The sequence below is a fragment of the Micropterus salmoides genome, unplaced genomic scaffold (assembly GCF_014851395.1).
Source record: "Micropterus salmoides isolate LMB-PRFRI ecotype aquatic unplaced genomic scaffold, ASM1485139v1 Ms_hic_scaffold_19, whole genome shotgun sequence".
Classification (NCBI taxonomy): domain Eukaryota; kingdom Metazoa; phylum Chordata; class Actinopteri; order Centrarchiformes; family Centrarchidae; genus Micropterus; species Micropterus salmoides.
In genome coordinates, this window is record NW_024041039.1 from 20,902,519 (window position 1) to 20,929,507 (window position 26,989).

At 41.6% G+C, this 26,989-nt stretch overlaps 2 protein-coding genes across 4 annotated transcripts; one reads left to right on the forward strand and one right to left on the reverse strand.

Moving 5' to 3' along the window:
- Window positions 1-1,286: 1,286 nt before the first annotated feature.
- Window positions 1,287-3,540, forward strand: LOC119910804 (putative transmembrane protein INAFM2). The gene has a single exon (XM_038729608.1). The coding sequence runs from the start codon at window positions 1,981-1,983 to the stop codon at window positions 2,644-2,646; it is 666 nt and encodes a 221-aa protein (XP_038585536.1). The 5' UTR covers window positions 1,287-1,980; the 3' UTR covers window positions 2,647-3,540.
- Window positions 3,541-7,707: 4,167 nt separating this feature from the next.
- LOC119910869 (coiled-coil domain-containing protein 9B) lies at window positions 7,708-25,509 on the reverse strand. Of its 3 annotated transcripts, none has more exons than XM_038729689.1 (14): window positions 25,264-25,509; window positions 22,105-22,212; window positions 21,864-21,968; window positions 21,615-21,770; window positions 19,336-19,485; window positions 16,935-16,997; window positions 14,967-15,142; window positions 13,459-13,508; window positions 13,314-13,364; window positions 12,822-12,918; window positions 11,678-11,711; window positions 10,971-11,580; window positions 10,805-10,887; window positions 7,708-10,424 (listed from the first exon to the last, which is right to left on the reverse strand). In XM_038729689.1, exons 1-14 carry the CDS (start codon window positions 25,273-25,275, stop codon window positions 10,398-10,400), a joined length of 1,722 nt encoding a protein of 573 aa, XP_038585617.1. In that variant the 5' UTR covers window positions 25,276-25,509; the 3' UTR covers window positions 7,708-10,397. The 3 variants fall into 3 exon arrangements, with proteins under 3 accessions (XP_038585617.1, XP_038585616.1, XP_038585618.1); XM_038729688.1 differs by lacking the exon at window positions 25,264-25,509 and adding an exon at window positions 24,778-25,184; XM_038729690.1 differs by lacking the exon at window positions 25,264-25,509 and adding an exon at window positions 24,693-24,828.
- Between the last annotated feature and the right edge of the window lie 1,480 nt (window positions 25,510-26,989).

Genomic DNA, 26,989 nt, shown 5'->3' on the forward strand with positions numbered 1-26,989 from the left:
TAACAATCACACAATAGAAATGGTGGAAACAGGATGTGAAGCAGTCTAAGATCAGGCATGCTCATTTACTTTTACATTTACTCATTTGGCAGATGCTTTTATCCAAAGCGACTTACATTTGAGGAACAACATACAATCATTAACAGAGCATAAAATACAGCACGAGATCTACAACTGACAATACATATTAATAAAAGCAACAATAAATACCAGTAAGTGCTAATGGCACATATCGCATCAATGGGGTAAATACTTAGGGAAAGAAGTTAGAGTTAACAAAAAGTGCAATCAATATAATTGTAGGGGATAGAAGAAGAAGAGCACAGGAAGTGCATGTTAGATGTTAGGAGTTAGAGGTGTTATATTGATTGTTTCCTTGTTTAGTGTACATAAATCACTGCTTGCAGCTCCACATACAGTACATTTTACATAAATAGCAAATCATCTGCGATTCATTTCCACACCAGCTCATCATTTTATCAAATTATGCCACAACCACCAGTCCAGGGTCATAATGTAGTGTCATTACTCAGGCAGGACACTGACTGCTGTTTCAACAAAAGAGTCGTGGTCATTTGGATATCATTCAAATAAACCTTAAGACCGTGCAATTTCTAATGCAAACGTTCAGCCAGCCGGGTACCAGAGGAGTGACGTTTGGTAAACCACCACTGACTCATTTAAGATGCAGGTATCACAGGTAGAAAACCCCACGTTTCAGCAGATCATCTTCCTTTTGGACCCTGTACATAAGCATGTATCTTTGTGGACCCTGTAGACTCATAACCCTCCCCCATGCATGAAAGTAACAAAATCAACTGAAATTTTTTTAATTTTTATCATGTTTATCATTAAATACAATCATCCTGATGTGAGCCAAACTATTTTAAGGGTACAATTATAGCCTAAACACAAAACTTAGTTTTCTGCTCCTCTGAAAATACACATTATTGTTTGTTTTGCTTTTATTGATAGCTGTGTGAGTTATCAGATACATGGAGTTTAAACACTTCTTAATCCGGCACATCACTGGTGAAACGCTGTTGCCCCTACCTTCACCTGTTTCACCTTCCAGAGGACATGCGCAATGACAAATTCCGAGCGCTGTCCGTTGTGCTGAAATAACGAGCTGTAAGTGGACCAGCCCACAGATCAAAACTGATCCAAAATGAACCACATATCTCATACAATGTCGTTGGTTGTGCTTACAGGTTTATCCGTGGACTCGTTAAGCATTACATAATTCACAAATCCCGGTCAAATTTAATTAATTACCACTTTATTGGCTGATCGCACATAGGCTATCTGACATGCATCCTTATCGCCTGGGTGCGCACAGTATAAGGTAAACACTTTGCAGCGTCACTTGGACAAGTGTTCATCCTGACTACAACATCCTGCTCTCCATGTGCGGCACACGCGTCCTGATGTTGAGGTGATGAGTGGGTTGGGTTTTTTTGTGTGGTTTCTTCTCGGTCTGCTGCACAGCTGCTGCTTCTTTAAGAGCCACCGCCCGCCCCCTCTCCTGTATTTTTAGCTGAGCCAGCCACTTCATTTGCTGGATAAGACAGACAGTTGTGTACCGTATGATCTCACTTAATCGTTTTAATAAATCAAATATTATACTGCGGATTTGCTTTGGGCCTACAGCTAGTTGTTCCAGTGGAAATGTCGTGTCGGGTGGACATTTGTCCCGCCGCTGTCGGATGCTGAAACGCGCAATCAGCCTGTGGATTCTTGATGTCCATTATGAAACGCGATGCTGCACGGGCTGCCGAATATTAGGCGCAGCGCTGCTGAGATCAAATGAAATACCAGAAATCTGTTTAGCTGCAAATACTCCTGTTGTGCGGACGGTTCAAGGTGGTACAGCCTCTTTCTCCACAGCTCTCTTCTTCCTGTCTTCTCTTGGATTGTGGATAACAAGAAGGCTTCAAGACGGAGGGGGTGGTGGAGCATCGAGGAAAAAATAGGGGCAATATGAGAGAGCGGGACTTCATGCCCAATATGGAGAGGGGCAAACCTGCTACTTACACGGGGGACAAAAAGGCGAAGATGGCTGCTAAGACTAACAAGAAGTGGGTGAGACTAGCCACTGTTTTTGCATATGTATTGTCCGTGTCCTTAGCAGCCATTATCCTGGCAATTTACTACAGCCTGATCTGGAAACCAACCAGTTCATCCTCTTCTGCGGGGAAGCCAGGAGTGCCCGAGGAGGTCACCCCCACCGCAAACATCTCAACTAATATTTCCACAGGCAACAATGGCTCAGAGTGGAACTCTACACAGACAGGGCTGCTTTCTCTCAACCAGACCAGGCAGGACACAACCCCTCACAGTCGGGCGTTTCAGTGGGATGGCAGAGCCAAGAGGGTGGCCGGAGCAGAAATTGCGCACTCGCAGCAGGAGGAAGAACTCTACGCACCTTCCCACGGTCACACAAGCGCGGAGAGATCGGGCACTTTGGGTATAAAGACACAGGCGTCTCAACCCGGAGTGATGCACAACATCCCGTCAAGCACCAGGGAGTCTGGCGCAGCGCTTAATGAGGACGAGGAAGAGCGGGACCCCGACCAGGCGGCTGCAGAGGCTGCCACTGTTCCTCCATCCTCCGCGACGAGCCGAGCTGGCCTGAGGGGAGAATGATCGGGCCTTTTCCCCACCACCACACACACCCCCACCACCACCCCCACACACATAAACTGACCCAACAAGGAGTGTTTTACAGACTCAATGCCGCAGGTCGGATAACACACAGGTCTTCTTCTTTAAACACATTTTGCAGAGCCTCTCATGGAAGCTGAACTGCACATATAAACTGACATCTCGCTCTGAACCTCCATGAAAAGAGGAGACCTCGCTTCTTCAATGAACACTGTTTCCCCTTCAACACCAACTATGCTTTTTTTTTTTGTTTTAGGCCATCTGTATGCCTTAAATCAATGTGTGTCTACTTTACCTCGGACAGCTTCTGAGGCCACTAACCTGCCTGTACACGCGGACGACACTGGCTTAGATATTTTGTTAAATGAATAGGAAACAGGCTCCAAAGATGCTTTTGGATTTGCAGGGCATAACTATGTCTCTAAACACAACTGATACATCGGCTGATCTAAATCAATACTGCATTGTTGCATTTTAACATATAGGCTGTATTTTCTTGTCATGGATCAAACCTGGATTCCGAGTAGAAGAACTTGCATTATTGAGTTATGCTCAGGTATGTGCATATAACCATGTAAATGTATTGTGTATTTGGTTATGTACATATAGAGCAGGCATAAATCTTTTTGGCCTAGATGAACTTTTAGTGTAATTAGATCATTTTTATTAAAGGTACAGTATATTAAGGTATAACTATATCACAAGGTACAAATAAACATCCTTAGAAAATTATTCATTTGTATGGTTTTATAATAGATATATGTAAAACATGAATTAATCACTGACATTATCCTGTATGTTAATGATATGTTATTTATTCAGAGCCAGAATGGATAATATTCAAATAAATGTTGGGTTTTTTTTCCTAACATCTCATATTTTGTTGAATGGATTTAAATAGCTATGGTTCCTTTCAGGCTATCAGAAGTATAATGTGCAAAACCCACATTTTCTGATTGGAACAAAGAGGTAGGCTCAACAGAAAAATAATAATAATAATAATAATTAACATGTTAAAAGTACAAAGAGCACTCCCCTGATGGACATTTAATCCAATTTTGGTGGGGGCCCTAATTATCCGAGTGAACTGTCCAGTGTGTGACCAGAGGGGACTGTCTGCTGCTCATGGAAAGAGACGCATTCATGTCCCAGTCTGCCACAGCTCAGTCACTGCAGCTCTCACTGAAACCACTTCACACAGTCACATTTGGTGAACTATGAAGTGAAAATAAGACCAACCACCCCGTGCGCTCTCTCAGCAGCATGTGAGGGAGGTGTATCGATTTGAGAGCTCTGTTGTTGAGCCGTACAAAACAGAGAAGAACACATTACACAATAGCGCTTGGTGCTATTTTGATCTAACTCTCTGAAAAGGACTCTTCGCCAGAAAGGTTTGGATTCTGTGCTGGCGGTGACAAGCATCATTCACCATCACACTGAAAATGAAAACACTTGATTTCGGCTGAGCAGCCAGTACCTCGGTGAAGTTGCACTGTGATGTAAACAGTGATGAGATGCGCTGTTTGTTAATATGACAGATTTTCAGAACTGAAGCCAAGGTATGTGTCTGGTGAGCTATAAACAGGAAGTCCATTTTTCAGGGAAGACAGCACAAGACACAAACATCGCCTTTCATCACAACATAAACCACGTGTACTGGAAAAACGGAATAGAGTGTGCATCGCACAATGACAGGCCTGTCAATGCTGCACTGACCTCTATTCTGTAAATAGGACAGCCTTGACAGATGTGTTTCCAGTGCCTCTTCTGGCTTCTTGTTTCTGACATTTGAAGTTCATCAGTACTGACAGTTATTTCTGGAAAGCTACATCTAAGTCAGGACACAGCATCTTTTAATAATACAATAGTTTTTAAATGGTAGCATTTGAGGCTGTAAAGCTCAGTTTAATACTGGATTTATCAAGAAAAAAGCTAAACAATTGCATCATCCACCAGACAGATCCACAGTGAGAAAATGTAAAACAAACTATAAAGCAAGATTTGCAAAAATAAGATTTATATTGCTAATAATGTAAATTACAAAACAGAAAAGCATGCACAAAATTAACCCAACCAGACCAGGCCATAAAAAAAAATTTCCCTCAAAAAAGTTCAATTGCCTAGTAAACTCTACATGCACTCCTTCACCCTCACTGAAAAAGCTTCACTCGTCCTTTTGATAGTGTATGTGGGCTAGAGGCTTCAAGTTTCCACATCACACTTGTGTAAATTTCATATTGGACCATGATTGGCCTACATATGTGTAAAGTGATGCCCGCAAAAATCATATACGTATGCACTTCTAGGTACGGGTGTTGCAAATTAGCAACAGTTGCTACACACACACATTGGATTGCTGTTTTCAGTTTATCTATGTTAGATGTAGTGGTCCCTAATAAAATAAACCATAAATAAATAAAATACTGTTCTTATACTCAGATTTAACAACAACAAACAAAACACATTTTTGAGTGGAGGTGAACTATTCTTATCAGATTTGACATATTTGAGGGTGAAACACTACAACCAAGAGACCTTTCCAACAAATCTGGCGGGATTAACAGCCTTTCAGAATACTATTGTTTGAGTATGACACCAACACAAAGCTCTGAAATATTAACATGATGTCTCGCAGCACAGAAGAACAATATGAAGGCAGAGAACAATAACTTTTTCAATTAATAAAAGGCCCTTAATGTGGAGTGATAATAAAACAAAAGTAAAGCTATGTGTATAGGAAGGCAATGTGTTGTCATGTTTCAGGCAGTTTAATAACGTTGCCTCAAGACTTTTTGAAAAATATATGACATTCATTTTCCCATATCATTGCAGGTTTGCAACACTGAAACATTGTGTGACACACAAGTACTGGCCCATTTAAAAGTGGCAACTGCAAAATCAGGTCACTAGCTGGATGCAATTATAATTGTTACCCTATAACATTCACCAGTGAAATAGTAATATAACTGTTTATGCAGCAAAAGACTAAAATAACTAGGCTTTAATTAAGATATTAAATGACGCTAACAAAAAAGATGGATCTCAAAGGAGGGGGTTTATGTGGAGGATCAGGGCAGCTGCTGAGGCATGGTTGTTACATCCTGACACCATGACAGGGCCGAGGAGATGACGCACACACATACTCAGTGGGGACTGCCAACCTGCTTATGTGAGGTTCTGTCAGGGTCGCAGCGCCGGGGCAGACTTCGCTTCCACTTAACCTACATCCATCACCTGTAATGAAACACCTCGTGATCCTGCTGCTGTTACCTTAATGTGGCTAATGCATATGCTCATAGATGGCATCATAAACACAAGAAGAACATTGTTTTAGCTATTCAGATTTTAACTTGTAATGGTTCAACATTTTGGAAAATGAAAAACAGTATACGCTGATGAGAACACTGACTACACTATATAGCTGTCTAATAAATATAAGGTAACACGCCCATTAGCTTAGCTTAGCACAAAGACTGGCGATGGGGAAACAGCCAGCCTGGCTCTGTATGAAGGTAACTGCAGTAAGTCTGCCCACTATCACCTCTAATGCTCACTAAGAAGACACAATATATATCTCCTTGGTTTAATGACTATTTTTTGTCTGACACAGTGACTTCCTGTAGTTCCAGAGTCACTGTGAGGTTGCTAGCACTTCATTATGTCTCATTTCTTAAAAAAACATTCTAAGCACTTGTACTTCAGCACTGAACATGTGTTTTGTTATTTGTTTAAATGAGATACACTTCCAATTTTGAATGCTATAATCAAGCTCTTGCTCCTACGAGGTTTTAATGCACTTATTGTCACTTTGGACAGAAGTATCTGTCAAAAGAATGTAATCTAAATGTAGTGATAAGTAAGATTTGCTGGTTTGGACAGAGCCAAGCTAGCGGTTCAAAGGTATTATGCTCAGCTAAGCTAACTAGTTGCAGGCTGTTGCTTCAAATCTACCAGACATGTTTGTGAATGGTGTCAATATTGCATCTAACTAAACTACACTTATGTGGGAGTGTTTTTAAAAAATAAAATGTCCAAACTATTGCTTTATACTAATTCTCAAATTATTCTGCAGTCAAAAGTTCACTTTAACCCCAGGCATCATCATAGCTGGATTTAGTGGTAGTATATTGGAGCATATCTGAGAGAAAGCTCCTGTTAGTTTCTCCAAGTCGCAAATTTCAAACGCAGCACCAAAACCAAAAATCCTATTGTAGCACACAAAAACAAGATTGTGTGTGATCTACTGTGACGGGTCTCACCTTGCTTTAAAGCTGCTTCGACCAAACAAGCTCTTTTTTTGTTGTTGCATTTTTCTCGGAAAGGCAAGCTTCTGAAGCTTGTCTCTGCTGCAGAGTGCAGCTGACATAATCCTACATGGCACTTCAATCCTCTAACACAGCCTACAGGACTTATTTCCATAATATCAACACCCCCACTGTATTGTACTATTGCGTCAGACCCTTCATACTATTAGCTAGCTTAGCACCGAAGTGAACCAGGAGTGTTATGGACTGTGTTTTATAAAATACTTTATTTCAGGAATCAAACACCTTCGGGCTTGTGTTAAACAGAATAACTTATGAAAACAAAGCATTACAGTTTATTTTCAAGGACAGTGAGGCTGCTGTACTCCCACAGCAGGTCACAAGCCCAAAAGCTTCAGTGGCAGAAGGCTGCTTTGGAAATAGCCTTGGGAAGAGATAATTAAAATGGTAGCACCTATGGGAGGTCCCACATGTAGGGCCGAAAGGGAGCCGTTTCCAACGTAACAGCCCTGCAGAGAGCTCATCTGAAATTAATCAAATCCATGAAGCCAGACTCAGTGGACCGAGGTCAAACTATAGAGGCTGTTGTTGCAACACGCTCTGTCACATCTGCCCTTTCTGCTCTCTCAGACTCAGTGGCCCTGTTTTTTTCTGAAGACATTAAAAATTCTCCAGAGATAGGATTCGTACGCATTTGTTATGTTATCATGGGTGCATCAGTTAGTGAGAAGCGGGCTAAGAGAGGGGGACAGTGCAACAAAACGACACCAGTCATGACTTGAGTTTGTAATACAGAAAAGAAATCTTTATTGACGTTCGGTATGATTCCTTCTAAAGTGCTCTACAGTGAATGAAGCTATGTTGCACACAGATTTAAATAAGCATGAGCACTTCGAACAGTAAAAACCTGGGATCACACCTTGACACACACCTTGACACACACACACACACACACACACAGGCACTCACAATAAATCCTTCCTTATGAGTTTATGTGAAAACATGGAGGACAGCAGTGGACACCCAAGAGCAGCAAGACAATCACCACCTCTAAATTTTACAATTAAGATGGGAATACAGATGTCTGATTACTAAATGAACAACTGCGAAACAAGGACAAATGTACAAAAGCTCTATGTTTGCAGGTCCTAAATTTCATTTCACTAAATTGAATCTCACAGGGAATTTGTAATATTTCAGAGGTAATCTGTATGACCTGCTTTTTCAAACAACTGTTTCCTTTTCAATCCACCCCAATTTCACATATAACACAGAGTAAAGACCCTATTCAAAAACAGCACATTTTCTCTGTTAATGGTTGGACTGGCCTCAAACCTTGTTATTGCTTCTTGGTTTTCCCAGTGTGCTTCTACGAGATTCCTGATGATTTGTATTTTATGTAACCAGGGGCCCTGCAGCACAAAGCATGGCCTCTATGTTCTCTACTTAAGGTTACATAACTGTTTACTATACTGTAGCACTGACAAAAGCCAAAACTTCTTTGAGGACAGGGTTCTTGTAAGGCTTGTTATTATAGTTGTCACGTCATACCAAAAAGAAAGTAATGGACTGGCAATATATAACAAATCAATACATGTCACAGAGGAAAAAACAGCTACATTAATGCACATAGACATTGTTTTTGAAACAGGTTTAGATTTGCAAAATAATTCTAGTTAACATTCTGTCGTCCAAATGGAGGAGTCAATAAATAAAATTAATACTGATGCTGCACTGTTAGTACAGTACATTTAATACTACTGTATGTTACGATACAATCCATTACATAAAAGTACACCTTCAGTATTTGAAGAAGCCAATATGCAAGGCACAACAGCTGGCTGAAAATATTAGTTGTCTTTCATGATTAGAAAAGAGAACAAATGACAAAAAAAACTATGAATTACAGCTGAATCCCAGTGTTACTGTGGACTAAAAACTGTCCCCTCACGGACATGGATTATTTATTTTCACCATCTGCCGGTCGCACTGGGGCTAAAAGCCCCAACAGAGAAAAAAGATGGAGACTGAACTGGGACTCCTTATCTCTGGTGGATCAAAACAGCATGAGGAAACTATTAATAATGTTCTAGTTCCCAATTTAAGTTTCTGATTCACAAAACTTCATAAACCTTTCATGTCTCTGATGTCATTGTTTAAATTTGAAAGATTACAGACATACCTTACAATTCCATATTAAATCCTTAAAGTTTAGTAAGTGTCTGAGGAAGACCAGATGGTGGGGTTTCACCTGTGAAACAGTGCCAACACAATAACAATGTGTTAAATGGCACATTTGAGATTTTTTTTAGTTTTAGTAAGAATATGATTCTTTTTAAACAATTACATATTTACAGATGCCAGTAATATGGATTTTGCTCTTAGCTGGCTGTCAGTTTAACATTAACAGGGGAACTCAACCGATATAGCTCTGTACTTTCAGAAAGTTCAGGGACTTTGGAGGGACAGATTAAAAAAATAATAGTCTAAATCTATGTAGCAGATGCGGAGATATCCTGCCTCATTATCCTGTCCTTAGTATGGATCAAGCTCCAAAACACTGGATACTACATTTCCCATAATGCAACTTGATATAATTTCTTTGTTAGATCATCTCTGCGTGACAAACAATATACCTATACCCTAACCCTTTATTGTAACATAGGCTTTCTGTTATAAGTTTGTGATTTCCAAATTGAGTTAACCTTGATGACATCACTATGACATCACGGGGTTTACTATGTCAGACTCAAGTGCCCCTTTACATGTTCTTAATAAAAACATTTATGCCAGTAGTAATATTTCATAAACTTAACAATGTGTTGGTCAGTGGCCAATAAGGCAATACATCTCAAATGTGCCCTTTAATCAGGTATTGATTTCTGATTCATGAAAGGCCATTGGCTGATGCTGGAAGCAGTAAATAAATAATATCTACTCACACAGTGTAGAAATACAGACTCTACTGTAGGTCTGTCACTACTGAATCATCATATAATACAGACTTTATTTCATTCATTGAAAATACCTCTAAGGCAGAACCAGGCACTAGATCATTTTACTGTTGCTGAAGTTAACTTTCAAGGGCTACCTAACTGATTAGCTAGCCTCCTGATATGTACCTTTTCATACAAATGTAAACATTCAACGATATTGCACTCAAGCAGCATACTAACATACTGGACAATGTGTCAGTGCACAAACCTTTATACTCATAAAGTGCTTGGATGTAAAAATGATTTGAGGAAGGAAAATCATTCACCATTCCTACGTCGAATTTTAAATATTTCAAAATTTCCACAGTTGGGACATGCCACAGCAAAATGAAACCATGATTTTGTGTGTAAACCATAAACGTGGTATCTCAAAGGAGCTACCTGAAGCAAAATGATGCATCCACATACAAAGACGCAAGGCTTTGTGCTGCTGTCATTTGGTTACAGTATTTTTACATCCCGGAAATGTCAATCAAACAATCTTCCCATGCTCTCTTGCCTGGGAAAAAAAAGAAAAACATACACAAAAGTATTAGTTACAACGGATTTCTTTTCCATAATTCACATAGACAGTTTATTTATCTCAGGCCCACCTTTTCTCTTTTGTAAAAATTATTTAAGCAAGCAGTTATATATTACTAAGCTATCTCAGTGGTGGATGCTATGAAGAGGCATTCTCTCATGAGACTACTTGTCTTGCACTCAAAAAGGCCTCAGAGGTGATGAATACACTTAAACCGAAATTTCAGAGCAGATATACCGCCTCGCTGTCTCTCTTCACTCATTTAACTCATCATCTATTTGCACTTCCCTCCATCAGGCCATTTTCACATCTATTGATTCTCCCATCCTTCTTCCTGTTCTGTCTCTCACACTGACCTTGTCACTGCTGGTGGAGTGTGCTGGGTTCGTTTCTCCTGATTCCAGGCTCAGGACAGACAGACCGGAGTCTATTAGTTCCTCTTTGAAAGAAACATTAGCTTAGTTATACATCATCCAGATGTACTGTCAGGAAAAGTCAAGGGCCATTGAAGCTACTGCATACCTGTGTTTGTGTTGCTGATGTTGCACTTGGCAAGCTCTACAAGCTGGACAGAGCTCTCCTGTAGAGAGGCACAGGCTTTTTCAGGCGAGGGGGAACTGGGAGCGGTGGGGGGGATGCTGTCTTTTTTAGTACATTCAGTTTCAGATGCCTGCTGCTGGGCAACAGGAGGAGCAGAGGGACCACCTCCCTGATCCTGAGGAAAACCATCATCCTGGTTGGCACTTTCAAGAGGCTGCTGTGACCCCTGCACTTCGTGTGGGGGGGGTTTAGGTGAGGAAGCTTTTAAGGAACTCAGACTTCTTGCTTCTGTGGAGGCAGAGTCCTGAGAGCCTGTGGTTTGCCTTGTACCCTGGACGAGTTCCTCTGAGAAGCGCACTTTCTTCTCCGAACCCCGAGGGGACGAGGCCTCTGCCTTGCCCTGTGTGGGGGCGTGCTCTCTCAGGGGAGTAGCTGACTCAGGAGCCATGGATCCACTCACTTCCTCAGACGTACTCAGTGAATTGGGGCTGGGCGACAGCTCAATTTTGGACTCCTGATCCTTCTGATCTTCTACCTCAGCATCTGTGAGGGCGTCGAGTTCCTCCAAGAATTCCTCTAATGTGTCAGAAGTCTGGAGGGTGAGATGAGAACAAACCAGGTGTTATTGCTTCTTTAGTAACATTTATCAAACGATTCCCATTCACACCCACACAGGTTTGATCTCTCACCTGTAGGTTCTCTCCTTCTTCATTTGCCTGCCATCTAAAAACAATGTAGAAATAGTGGGATGTAATTCTCTCAGTCCATTACAATATGCAATTTACAGTAAACTCTCATATCTGTACAGTAAATGTGAAGCTACAGCCAGCAGCTAGTTAGCTTAGCATAAGGACAGGTAACAGGGGGAAACAGCTAGCCTGGCTCTATCCTGTGGTAACAACATAATCCACCTATCAGAACCTCTAAAGCTCACTATTTAACATGGGATATCTTGTTTGTTTAATCCGTAAAACATAAAACAGCAAGGAATAAAGTGTCTGTGCCTGCCCAAAAAATATCCCGCACATAACAAACTACAAAAAACATATTTTGTGATTTTTAACTTGGGTTTCTATACGGATTAAATAAACAAGATATAATAAGTTAACTAGTGAGCTTTACAGTTGCTGGCAGGTGGATTTTGTTACCTTTGAACTGAGTCAGGCTAACTGTTGCCAGTCTTCATGCTAAGCTAAGCTAAGCTAACGGCTTCTTGTATACCGTACAGTTATGAGAGTGGTATCAATCATTTAAAAAGTAGGGGTGAGAAAGGTGACAAGATGAATGAAGAATCTTATCAGGCGGACACACCTGAAAACTGTTTTGCACTCCCCCCTGACCCTTAGCCACTTCAATCACAAACATAGAGAGAAAATCATGCAGCACATTTCACTTTCCAGCTGAAAGGCTATAATCTAGGTCTGTGGTCTCGTGGCTTTTTGCAATTTATGAGCAATGCTTGTGCAACAAACAACACACCCTGAAAGCCTCCTCACCACCCAGCACAGCAGCTTGTTTCACAACAGAGGAAAGCTGGAGGAGAAAAAATGAATGTAGTGAGACATGAATGAGGCCCTCTGGGTTATTTGGTCAGCCGTCACAACTTCTAAATCAAGTCTCATGACATCCAGAGGAGTTTGTACAATAGGGCACAGTGCAGGAAAACAACATGCCTTCCCACATTCGTTTTACATTTTTTTATTAGTCATAGTGTGTTTTCTAGTAGCCCTTAATTGAGACCGTGGTGGGAGACATCTGGGTGGTTGAATCAACTTTAACATCAGACTGCTATGTGCATGGCACTAATGCAGATGATGTTTAGCCGTTACTGACCTCCTGGCTCTCCCAGTCAGACGATCTATGCCTTTTGCTTTACTGCTCATCACTTGCACGTTTTTATTTCCCTTGTCTTTGCCTCTCTTCTCATGACCTAGGACAGAAGGATACTGAAAGTTTATGTCACAATTAAATGACATTTTACATAAAAAGCCACTTCTCTTTGTTTTTGTCCTTGTTGAGTGGGCTAAAATTTCTTAAGAAAAAAACAATGATTTTCTGCCACCACTCTACCACCTCCAACATTAACATTGTCTCTTTCTAGTTGATATCCCACCAGTTTAACCAGTTTACTGAACCTTACATGAATTATGTCCTACACTAATATTCTGTTTCAACATGAAAAATGCAAAAGCAGCAAGACACAAAATGCTGTTTCTCTTAAATAATTAACATAAATTCATAAAGGTTTTCTCGGCTTTTATGTACGCTTTATGGTGATTTTAAGACACTAAACTGATAAATAAATAACATTAAAGTGTGGGATACCTCTTGGGTCAGACCCAGCTCTGGATTGTCCTCTTCTAGCATTTCGTCCACCTTGAATAAAAAAAAAAAAACAGTCTAAGATGACAATGAAACACATCATGTTATCATCATATTTGGATGTGAAAGGTCACTGTGAATGTCTCACCTCTGCTGGAAGACCCCCAATCTCTATCAGGGAGGGATTTGTCTGAAAACCTAAAAGCGGAGGGGTTGAGTTTAGACAGAAACACAAACCAAAATGTAAGCAGTGGTCATGACTCAAAATAATTCAGCACTTTCTGTTCAGGTAACATAACAACACATCTCCACCCCCATCAACAGTCTCTTCCTCATTCGAGGATCATCATTGTACATTTATGGCCCTATAATTTGAGAATTTGCAGAATCAGTGAGAGGTTTTGCTTCCACAAGTCTATCTAAATTGTTGAATCAAAAACACACTTCCTCTTCTATTCTTACTCGAGAGCCTTGTTAAAGTCTCGCCAAAAAAGGCAAGGCATTCCATCCCTTATCCCAGGCTAAAAATAGCCGCTCCTCCCTTGTCTCTTTACATTTGGATGCTTCTTTAAACAGCACATTAAGTTACTTTGCAACTCGGTCACGCTTTGTACTTTAACCTGGTTTGTTTGAAATCTAACAAATACTTCAAATGAATGGGATGTGTTTGTTCTTTTTTCCTCCGTTCACTTTGGGTTCCTATTTTGTGTTTTCAAAAAGCAATGGGATTGCAAGCTCATAAATTGTGTTCAACATCCTGCCCATAGGCGCATTTTAAAGTTAGCAGAAGCTGTGATCAAACTGAGAAATGTGAGAATACACAAAAAGTTAATTTAACAACATCCCTTGCCATCCTGAGATTTAGTCTTGTGATCATGTGGTAGGAGAAAGAAACAAACTATCCTTCAAGGTTAGTTTGTTTGTTATGTACATCTGTACTAAAAGTGAATGGAGCTTTTCACTCACTCCAGAAGTCAAAAAAGCGAGAGAGGAGAGGAGAAGGAGAGAAGCTAAATTTTGTTGATCAAAATAGCTGTTAGCTAGGCAGGGGATTAGCTAAAGAAGCTAGTAACTTAGCAGCCAACATTAAAACAATTGGGAATTATGCTTATTCATGATCTTGCAGAGAGTTTGATGAGAAGATTGATACCACGCTCATGTCTGTTAAATATGAACCTACAGCCAGAAGACCCCTATTTTAGCTTAGCACAAAGACTGGAACCGGGGTGAAACAGCTAGCCTGGCACTGTCCAAAGGGTAAAAAAAAAAAAGTTTCTAAGCTGGTGGCAGAGAAATAATGTGAGATCCAGTATGTAAACCTCCCCCTAATCATTTTCACATTTCTGTTTGGGTACAGATTAAACAAACAAGATATAACATGTTAATTAGTGAGCTTTAGAGGCGCTGGTAGGCATATTTTTTACCTTTGGACAGAGCCATGCTAGCAGTTTCTAGTCTTTATCCTGCTTCAACATACAGAGAAAATCATTTTCATCCCCTACTGCTCAGTGGCCAAAGGCCAGATAAGTGTGAATGTGAAACTGTGCCTGACTGGAAATTATGTTCAGTCAACATTTCCTGGATAAAGAAAGTTTTGAGGAACAGCTATTAGAAAGACATCAGCAGATGAAGTTCCTGGCGAGTGTTATGTCTTACATGTTCTCAGTTTTGTCCATGTCCCACGCCCGTCTCCACTGGCCCTTGGCGTTTTTGTGGCGTGCCACTCTCTCCCTGTCGATCTGCTCGCGCTCCTTCTTCCACCGCAGATACTCCCCCTGCTCCTCTTTTGATGTGGGGATTGTGAGGTCTGTGCTGGCCTGCAGGCTGTCAGGCTCCATAGCAGACACAAAACAGTTCAGTGTCTTTTAATGCATAAAAACAAGCAGCATGGTACTGCCCACTTATCAGTAATGAAGCAATGGCATTGAAAAGAAATGAAAATCCTGCACCACTGTGTCACATTATAATACATCTGAAGCATCACTTTGCACACTAATCAGAGCATCGATGGGAACAAGCTCAACAATCGCCTCACATTAAGCATGGGTGGTCATAAACAAGAACAGCTTCTCATCTCTAAACAAATAATTAAACAGCAACAGGGCAATATACAGATCAGCAGCATCAAAAGAGAGGGAACAAAGAAGGATAGTTCTGGTACTTTTATGCACTCTACTGTAAATGTCAATCGCGTCCTCACTGTAAATTACTAATGATGGCCTCTGGGTGTCAATTAACTCTAGTCAGCTCCCATTTGATTACAAACAGCTTCTTGTTTGTCTACTCAATCAAATTATTTGAGACAATATTCCAGGAAAAGTGCAATGTACAATAAATGCAATTACGGACGTCCCCTTCCTGCATTCCCCTCTTAACCTGCTTATGGATTACTGTGATGAGAGCAGAAAGTATTGCTTGCTAATCGTAAGGGGAGACCTAATGCAGGCTTTTTAACACATCAAAGGGGACAGAGGCTATGTGCTCTGGTTACAAAGCCCTGGAGGGAAATCACAAAAATCTCTGAGAGAACGTGCTCGTCTGTGCTTGTTTTTTTTAAAACAGCAGGAAGGAGAAAAATTAAATTGATTGTGTGTGAGCGTAAAAGGGATAAAAATCGACATTCTATTCTACATATGATGTCAGACGGAGAGACAAACACCACAGTGCCAGTAAGAAACCATGATGTGGACCAATCACATTCAAGTAAACATGTTACCTTCCTGTGTACAGTTATTAGAGAACATGGCATCTGTGCTCATCCCTCTTTTTTCCATCTCCTCTTCCCTCCCTCTCCTCTGGCCCCCGGAGGATGTCAGGGGCCACGAGGGAGGGCTCTTATTGCATGGTAAAACAGGCCGTGTTCTGCGGCTGCCCCAGCCGCCCCAGCCACCCCTCTAATTAGCACTTTCCAATCTCTTGCCTCACGGAGAGGTTGTCAGGGGCCAAGGCAGGTGGGGTGGGCATTACGCAGTGAGTCTTGCCAGTGTTGAGAGAGAGCAGGACTCAGACTGTGCATGCATGTTTAGATAGATTAAAGATTGGTAAATGATCATGCTCTTAATCTAGACTGTTGAACTGCTCCTTCTCATCCCCCACAGCTAACAAAGCCAAGGGGTTTGACCTTACACAACACAAAATAAACGTACTCAGCGTGGTATTGAGCACTCAGGTCAGACTGCGAAGGAGGCAAGGTACGGAGAGGCATGAGCAGCATCACTTGTCATGTGGCGTATTCGGCGGGCCTTTGAAGCCCGTCTTCCCTGCTAGCCTGTTAATCATGCGCCTGATCTGAGAGACAGCTCTGAGCTACTCCAGCCACGATAACACGTGAGCCAGCGGAAGGCAGATGGGGACAAGCACTAGAAAAGGAGAGTGTGCATGACAACGTGTTGTGCCTGTCTGCATGTGTGTGCATTTCGCATTTTGCTGTGTTTTTGTGTGCCTATTTTTGTGTATTTCACATTTGTTTTAATTTCAGTGAATCATGTGATCATTGTGAGATGGAGATACAACCCTTTGGCTTATGAGGGTACATAGAGATATTGGCAATATGCACATTAATATATTATGTGTGTTTATGTACGTGAGTGAGTGTCAGCCTTGGTAACAGAGGTATTGTGGTACCTGGCAGGGCTCTGAAAGCCTGTGATGCTCCTCAGTGTGCCTCTGCCCTTGTTTATCCTCAGCCTGTCACAGAGAGACAAGGGAAAGAAGTAAGATGAGAACAACAATAAGGGTGGCACAACAGCATCTTGCCAGCCAATTAAGCATGGTTGTAAAGAGTCACATTAATGGTGCCATAAAAAGCAAATCAAGCAAAAGCGCAGACACACACATTAAGCTTGAGAGGCCTACACTGCCCTCAAGTGGACTAATGGTGCTACAGTGTGCATTGGCAATGGTGGTTCAGTTTTAAATGTCCGCTATCCAATGAGGTCATCATAGCAGAGTGCAATTATCAGGTGGTTGAACTTCAGTGGTTTGGAAAATGAAACTCATCTTATTGCAAGCAAAGAATTGTGTGAATTTTGGTTTTAGAGCATTTCTGACTAAAAAGATGCTCTCCGGTGAGCACAGCGGGTGAGTCATGTTTCCATTAACAGCCTCACTTGCATGAACAGCCGAGAGGGGAGAGAACATAGCTGAACCGAGGGGTCTAGTGCACCTACAGACAATGACGCCCACATACACACTCACGCACACGCTACTACCCACACTCAAATGCAGTCTGGCTTTTGCACAAAAACAAAAGACCCCTGACTATCTTGTGTCTTTTCTTCTTTCTCCTCTCACTCCTTCTTCCTCTCCCTCCCTGACCCTTTCCTGGCAACTCGCCAGGCCCATCGCTTTGGCTGCATAATGAGCCTTTTCAGAATGAGAAGGCAGTCGAATGTTAATTAGATCAAATCGGCCCTTTCAGGATGGTGGGAATGGGGAAACAATCATGCCAGAGGAGAGCAGACCACTTAAGGTTCCAGGGAGGAGAAATGGAGGCTAGAAACAGATGGTGGGCTGCCGGAGTGTCTCCCCTTCTCTACCGCTGTTTTTTCCTCACTCTCTCCCTCTACATTTCCTTTCTCCTGTCTCTTTCTGTCATGAGTGTAAACCGACAGTCTAGTCAAGGGGTACTTCTAGTCATTACAATCTGCCTGGGACACTGCCAAATAACCACACCCCTCTCACAGAGTCATTATTTATTTCCAGGGTGTCCAACACTCACACAAAAAATATTTCAGAGGCAGGGCAAAACCATAGCAATGTGCAGTTTATTGCGGCTCTTATCCATAGTGTTTTTCTAATGCTTGCCAGATAGATCCATGATAATTTCTCCTTCCATCAATGCCCTTTCGCAGCATTTCCCCTGCCGCTCTCAATAAACCAGGTTAAATGATACTGGTTATGTAAACAGCAGCCACATGGAAAACAGGTCTCTGGGATTCACGGATGGCTGGTGCACTGGAGCGCTGGAGCGCTGGAGCGCTGGCTACTGTTCAAGTGCTGATTCAGTCCACATGATAAATAAAGGGGGATAGACCAAGCGGGCAAGAAATAAAGTCAAGAGAACAGCGTGTTCAATCCATAGATTTAGTGCACATTAGCTCAGACGGGCCAGTGAGCAGTACTCAGTCTCTTAGCCAATCAGAGGCAGAAATATATACCGGTATACATATTTAGAAAGAGCCTCCACTGGTGTCGGTGTTTACAGTGGTGAGGATCAGTTGTCTGTGCTGTGCATCAGCTTATTGATTGAGCAGCTTGTGTATGTCTGTGAGTGCACGGATATGTGTGTGTGTGTGTGTGTGTGTGTGTGTATGTGTGTGTGTGAGGTTTCAGACTGAGGCAGAGCAGCTGTTGTAGAGTTTTTGCATACCCGGAGGTCCTGAGGTCGGTAACAGTGTGGCATTTCAGCCGGAGGTACTACCATGTGCACATGCATCTCTGCCTATCTGTGTTAAACATGGTATCTGAGACCTACAGTATATAGTAAGGCTATTGTTGTCTCATACTACTCAAAACAAGGTCTTTTGTTGGGTCAAGAGACTTTAAAGCATTTATCCATCTTTTATGGCTCCGAGGGACTTGGGCCCACGCACCTAAAGGCATCTACACCCAGAGGTTGAGTGATTTTTCTTTAGCTAAAAATATAACAAAAGATCCTCAGAGGGAGGAAATAAAATAAATAACAATTAGACCTGTGTGGGATACACTAAGAAAAGTAGAAACAGTCAACCAGGCCATTTCAAGATTTGGTTCTACCCAGCAAACAGCTCTATAAGCAGTCCCCCTCCGTCAATCCCAAACCAGTCAGTCACAGCCCCAGTCCACCTCCTGTCCACAAACCATTGTGCTCCATCACTGGAGGGGAGTGGCTGACCGACTTGTCTGACATCTATGTAAAACACGTCATTGCAGCACAAGAGAATGAACAAAAGAGGGGTGTGAGAGAGAGTGGAAGCAGACCAGATGATGCATGCCGGGTTTTAAGCATATGATCACTGGAGTGGTCAGTGTGTCTGATTCAGACCTGTGCCACTGCGTCTCTCCTGGTCATGTGATGTGGCTGCTTCCCCCTCCCCGCTGACTCCCCATGCCTTGCCTGACAGTCTTCTGTAGAGTTCTTGACATCGGCAGGGCCCGGCCTCTTCTCTGGCCTCTCACTCACCAACCTCTTACCCTGGAGAGACAGTTAGTCATATTAGAGTATCATAACTGTAGCAATGTGCCTTGTAATGTAAGAGCGCCAGTCCTCATCATGTCCAAATTGTGCACAAGACTGATGATTATTTTGAGGGTACAAATTACTTAGTTGTTATGCAAAATATTAAAGAAATTCACATTCACAAATCTAAACATTTATTCTGGCTGTCTCATCTGTATACAGACCATTCCTGGACAGAGGATTTTGATATCGCTAGCACAAACCTAAGCTTTCAAACAGCTGCTTTGTGACTACATTTTCAGCCATGCTAGTGTCTATCGGTCAGCCCATCACACGCCAGTCAACCAGAAAAATCCTGGGTTCGCCTAACTACATAAACTTAATATGGAATAACCGGGAATATAAGTCCAAACTTACATCTTGTTGTAACACACCACACAAAATAAAACCCCTCCCTCTCCCTTCCCAAGCAAAAAAAAGTTGAATCTCATTCAACTGTCCCTCCCGGCTCCCTTACAGTCAGGCAAAGATAACAAAAACTGAATTACAATTACAATTTATAACCCTGGAACAAACCCATAAAAATGTAACATATTAGATGTATTGAGTATATGACAGTGGTGATATTGATGTGTTTAATCATGAATTTTAAAAGCTCCTTTATATAATAACTTGTCACACAGTACAAAAGTGTGAAAGAATTGCATTTAAGTAAGTGTTTGAGGCCTCAACTGTAAGGGAGTTTCTGAAGTTTGCACAGTTCTATTTTAGTATGTTAATTCTCCTCCTTTTTAATATGCTTTTTGAAGTCAAGACTTGGCTCAAGAATGGCACATGTGTTTTGTCAATTTACACAGATGTCAGGAAAATCTTAGAACAGTTTGTATTTATTGGTTAAGTACATTGGTAACTTACACTCTTCCCTACGATTGAGACAGGAGTCATTTAACAACATTCCCTTTGATCATTTTGTGGCAACATAATTAGTGTTCCCATGGGTATATAGGAGTCATCTGCATACATCATGATTTCAACATTATTGCAAACAGATGGAAGATGTGTTTATACAGCAAAGCAGTGGTCCTAGAATCGAGCCTTGTGGCACTCCCATGGCGCAAGTTTTGAGGGGTGATAATTTATTTCTTTTTTATTTAGAGCTGCTCCCACCACTCATCTTCAGTTTGCTTTAATAACTTCATGCAAGTAGCAGCATGTGGGTCCAGTTGGATATTTTTTTCTGAATCTAAATTGCATAGGGTGTAAAAGGGATTCAAGGTGTTAGTCTCATTGACTACTCTCACATGTTGGTTGAATAAGCCATATTTAGCCATATTTTGTTAACTACACAATGAGTACATAGATTCATTAGAAAATGGTAGCACTGACTAAGTAATGGTTCTCAGGTAGACAGATATAATATGTGTGTAGTATAGAAATCTTAAATCACAAAATAAGTAAAGCACTTGCTGAGATGCAGATACACATACAGCAATCTCAACTGTAAAAGATCTGCTGTTGCTGAACACTTTCTCAGAGTAACATCAAAGCCTCAACTATTATGCTTAAGTTTATACAGGTCTTGTTAATAGTTTATGTTATAATCATAATATTTTCAATTCCATATCCTCAAATTGTGTCTGCTGTCTGACCAATTCTAGCTGTACAGTGATGGAATGCTTTCAACTCAAGAATGCACACTTTTGTATATGCATCAGCTTGTGAAATAATGTCTACGCTGCATATCCATCATTCTTGAGTGCTCCTGTCTTCTTTAAAAACTATCATGCTTTCAACATTACACCTATTAATTGAGTCCTTATTACATTGCTTCTAGCTAGGTGTATTTATTAATGTGAATAAATGTAAATGCTCCATATTTGTATAGTGCCTTTCTAGTCTTTTTGACCACTCAAAACGCTTTTACACTACATCATATTCACCATTCACACACTGGTGGAATAGCCACAAGGGGCAATTCGGGGTTCAGTATCTTGCCCAAGGACACTTCGAAATGCAACCCGCTCTACCTCCAGAGCCACAGCAACAAGGAATTGCTTCTGTGTTATTCTTTCATTTATTACTGTAAAACTACAGAGGTTTTGGGGTCTCCTAAATCATTTTGATTGGCACTGCAGTGTATTTACCTTTTTGCCAGCCATGGTGACCATTAGCTGCTTCCTGTGGCCTCGGCCAGCACCCTGCAGAGGACTTTCTTGCCCCCGGTCAGGGCCGGGTTCCTGCTGTCCTTTCCCAGCTGGTGAACTACTGCTTAATGGCTTTGTCACCACCACGCGGTTATCCTGCTGACCAAAGACAAGAACATGTTATAAAATATTCTTACAGTTTGTATTATGACACTTCTTAAGTCTGTCATCTTATATGGAAAAACTCACACTGGTAGACTTGCTGATTGTGATGGTAAGATCCTCAGCTTTGCCCTTGCGGCTTTGTAGCGCCATTCCTTCCTCTTCTGCCCTTTTCCTGTCCTCCTCCACCTCCTAAATGCAACTCAATGAAAACAAATTAATTAGGAAGTCAGAAAGAGCAGAGCAGACCTGCATTTTTAACCTGATGATGACCAGTGAAATTTTGGACTCCACAGAAGCGTCTGTGCCTGCAAGCACTTGTCCATACCTTGTACCTCTTCATGAGCATTTCATTCTTCCTGCGGAGAGCCTCGATCTTCTTGTCCAGCTCCAGGTCCCTCTCATGATCTTTCTTGGGCATCGTTTCACTGGGAGTCTGGAAAGATACATATCAGTACCTTCACATTTCAAAATTTGGTCTACTTTAAACTTCTGGGTATTGCATGCAAAAAAACAACATGTTAACTGAGTCTAGGATACAGATCCAAGAACAATTTTTTTTACCTTACTTTGACAGGTTTTTCTACAAAACCTTTTTTCATTTAATAAAAGAAGCCACGGTTTACAAACACAAACAGCTGTATGAGAACGTACATAAAATAGTGTAATACTGATTCAATTAATATTTATTACAAAGACCAGATATTGCATGCTTTTGTTTTTCAATCCTTGTTACAATGGACACATTTAGGTCTGTACCAAAATAAATTTGATGGACTATTATTTCCAAATGTACTAAAAGTTTAACCAAAGTTTGTCTGTGTATAGTTGTCTCTTGTTTGTGTTTTTGAATGTACATGGCCTAAAAGTACATATAAAATGAAATTTAAAAAAGGAGAAAAAAGGAATATGTCCCTGTTTGTTCACACCACCGCGTGTGCTGCAGTAACACACAACACTAACAAACACCCCACAGATATGGCATTCATTAAGAAGCTCAGTTACACATTGAAAATGCATAGAGCATCCTAAACATCTCAACGCGGTCAGCGCCTCCTCACACAACAAGAGGCCCTATACCGATTGTGCTCTCATGAAACGGTAACTAGGTGAGTGTTAACACTTCCTTTCTAGAAAATCTCTCTTTAACTTGCTGTACCAACTGCAAACATGTGCAAGAGAGCTGCAGAGGTTAAGAAATGTCCACACATATTCACAACAGGTAAAATTAGGATAATATTGCATCAACCATCTCCAACATAGATATCTCATTTCCTTTAACCTGCTGGAACTTAATGTTCCCTCTCCTATCTGGTCTGTGTAGTCTTTCTTAGGTGATGTGTGAGTGGGGAAAGTGTGGTTCCTTTAGTTGGCTGTAGAGCAAAATAAAAAAACTCCATTCTCTGCAGCACAATGCTTAAGAGAGTATGCCAACTTCTTTAAAGAAGAAGATCAATAGAGGTTCAGGTTAGGTGCATGACATGTCAGAGATGCCAAGAGGAAGCTGCAATAAAACCACTGCACTTTAGGAGTACACTTATTCACTTCCTTGGCAGGAGTTGAGAAGATTGATATGAAGCTCATGTCCGTACCATAGACTGTAAAAGAGGCGGACGTAGCTCATTACACTCAGTGACAAAGTGTTTTACTGAGGTAACGAAGCACCGGATGGTTGCCACTTGGTCTGAAGGTATACATGAAGTTACAGCTAGCAACAAGTTAGCTTAGGGTAGCATACAGTCGTAACTTCCTGAAGTCTTGTCCTCATTGTGATGTTGCCAGGCAGCAAAAATAGTCCGGCACATAAGCACCTGTAAAACCACAGCTTCACACAACTTTACAACAATTAATTTTTGTATGGATTAAACAAAATGAGTGAATTTATGAGTTTAAAAGGTGCTACTAGATAGATTTTGTTACCTTTGGACAGAGCGAGGATTGCTGTCTCCCCGTTTCCAGTCCTTGTGCTAAGCTAAGCTGACTGCTGAATTTAGCTTTATATTTAACGTACAGACATTGGAGTGGTGTCGACCTTCTCATCTAACTCTCAGCAAGAAAAAGAATAAGCATATTTGCCAATATGTTGAACTATTCCCCTAAATTGGTACCACAGTGGATGAAATGCCAGCACGATGGATCACAAGGCAGCTCCTGCCTAATTAATGCAGCATAATGTTGCAAAGACAAATGCCCCAGTTAATGAGATGATACGAAAAGGAAAAAGAAACTATTCTTAAGCAAACTGCTCACTTGCGCGCAGCTCGTAGTTTAAGCATGAAGAAACAGCAAAATGTAAGTTTATTCATGAGAGAAAGTGATGTGAAAGGCAAATATGAGACTTATGAGTTTGCGGCTGTTTCATCCCTGCATCTGATGTTTGCTTATTATAGAGGAGGAGTGACAACAACGCTGTCAATTAGGAAAGTTGTCACTAGCTGCTTGTTAAAACGGTGAAAAAATATAATTCATTTCACACTATCCTTTTCTCCACACTCTATTATTCAGCTGGGTCAAACCTTCTTGACAGAGACAGGAAGTAGACCTGCCAAAGTGACTCAGTCATCCTTCACTGTTGCCCCAGTGACGACAAGACAGTCAAGGCTACTTATATGTGATATTACTAGCACAGAATGATGACTCATGGCTAGTGAGCGCACAAAGACCATCACATCTTTTGTGCTTTTTCCATCGCCGCCGCTGTTACGCCTGCAAAGAATTGCTGCCACTGATAAACTGTTGAACAGTTTGAGTTCAACAACCACGCTCTAGTCAGTCTTTTTATAAGAGCGATCAGACGTTATTTAAATGTACGATGACAGCACAGACCTTTCGTAAAACAACAAAAGCTACACATCCTGAAGGCAGTTGTGCCTAACCTGCAAAGACACAGTGAGCTTCAGAAAAGTTTAGACTCACTCAGAGAGACAGCAAGCTGGAAAGTGGCTACCTCACGGCTTCTAGTTGTCAGGGTATCCAAACACAACAGACCATGAGGACATACCACCAAGAATAGTCGCAAGGGAGAGACACGCTGCCGGCTCTGAATCTCAGCGAGGCCAATGGCGGAGACTGAAGTGAACGCCGGCTTCCACAAACCAAAGTGGGGAGACTCTGTGCGTGGATGGTACCCCTCTGGGTTCTGCTGGCCAGTTCTGTGATTGTGCAGCAGCAAGGCTAACATGCACACATACACACACACACAACTACAATACACACCAAGCCGTTGTGGGTCTGCCAGCGGACAGCACCCATGCCCGAACAAGCAGGCAAAGGGGAGGAGGGGGCCCTGCAGAGAGAAAGCTGCCAAAGCGTTCTCCCCACACAGCGTTCCTGCCTCCTACAGGAGCTACAACAGGAGCCAGAGACCCAACTGAAACGCATGTAGCCACAGCTAAATCTGCGACAGAGCTGAACAAGAAGAGGGGGAACCTAATACCAGAGTGACAGAGCTGGGAAGAGAGAAGGGGAGGAGAGAGAAGGGACTCACGGGTCTTTCCATGTCAGCAGTGAGAGCTGGGCTGGGTCCAGGCGCGAGGCGGCAGAGAGGGCTTTCTAGAGTCGACGATCATGCCTCGACTACAATGAGCCAAGTTGGGCAAGCAGCCAAGACGTCTAACAAATGCACAGAGCTCCCCTGTTAACGGATTTCACAGCACCCATCCGCATGTCCTCTCCCTCTCTCCCTCTCTCTCCCTCACCAATCCTCCCACCCTCCTGCACATATGCTCTCTCACTCCCTCTCGCCTTCTAAAGCACTTGCTCTTTCCCCTCCTCACTTATCCTCTGCTCAAAGCATGCTAGTAAAATCCTGTCACCCTGCCGACAGCACACTGAATTTTAAATTAGGCCCAAATTAGCACTTTTGCTTAACTGACACATTAACATATTTTTTCTTCTGTGTATGATATGTTGTGTTGGCAGCAAAATAGCCATATATAAGGGATATGGGGTTGGTTACTGACTTCTGATAGGGGATCCTCATTCACAATATGCCACAATATAAATCCACACACCAAAAATGAGATGTGTGTGTCGTTTGCTCTCACTGTGGATTCACCAGCTGCGTCTCCTACGAGCTCCAGACTACATGTTTAGAGTACTAAACAAGCTTCCTAAAGACTGGGGGGGGGGGGGGTCCCACAACACCTCATGCACAGTATGCTGCCAAATCTGAGAGCAAATGGCATGCAGAAAACATGCAGCCTGGCAGACAAATGCCACAAGCGTCTCAAGGAGAGGTGAAGTCAGTCATTGACTCAGAGTCAGTGTTTTGCAATTTCTAGATCATTATGGAAACAAACACATCTTTTACCAGTCTGAGCTACATAGTCCACATAGCTTACATTCTACTTAGATCAACCCTGCTAATGAGCAAAAGCTGTTTACAAAATATATTTGCCTGCAAGTATTTGAGTTATTTTAGAATTAATGCCTAAGAAGTTTGTGTTTAAATTTGTGTATGCCTCTAACACGTTAATACCTGGAAAGTATTGTACTACATGGTGAACTAAGTTGTTGAGTTTTTAAACATGTCATTAGTTTTATTAACAACAATTGCTTGTGAAGTGAGTAGTAGTTACATTTTAATTATTATAATTTAAGAGTTAATTAACAGATATATCAATTAACAAGACAAAGAACCTAGCTACAAACGCCATTATGCTAACATGTCCACAGTGACAAAGCTAACATGTTTATGTGTAGCAGGTATAATGTTTAGCGTGTTAGCATGTTATTGCTATCATTCGCTAATTTGCACTAAATACAAAGAACAACTAAAGCTGATGGGAATATTATTAGTCCTGCAGGTATGTGATCAGAGTAATAGGTGTTAATAATAATAAGTGTTATGGCTGGCAGGCTAATTTTAAACATAATGTTATCCTTCTTCTCACAAATGCAGGTGACTTTCCATTATTGGGTTTATTTATATCATAGTTATATAGTTGATTCTGCTGTTTTGCCTTGAGCATAATACCATATTCATAATCTTTACTTCCCTCCGTCCATCCATAGCAGGGGGGCTGGAGCCAATCCCAGCTGGCACTGGGAGAGAGTCAGGGTACTACAGGTTGCCAGTCTATCCCAGGGCTAAAAACACATGAAAGCTTACATTGACACCTGACATTATAAGAGTAATTTAGAGTCTCCAATTTACCTGACTTTCATGTCTTTGGACTGTGGTAGGGAACATGCGCACCTGGAGAGAACCC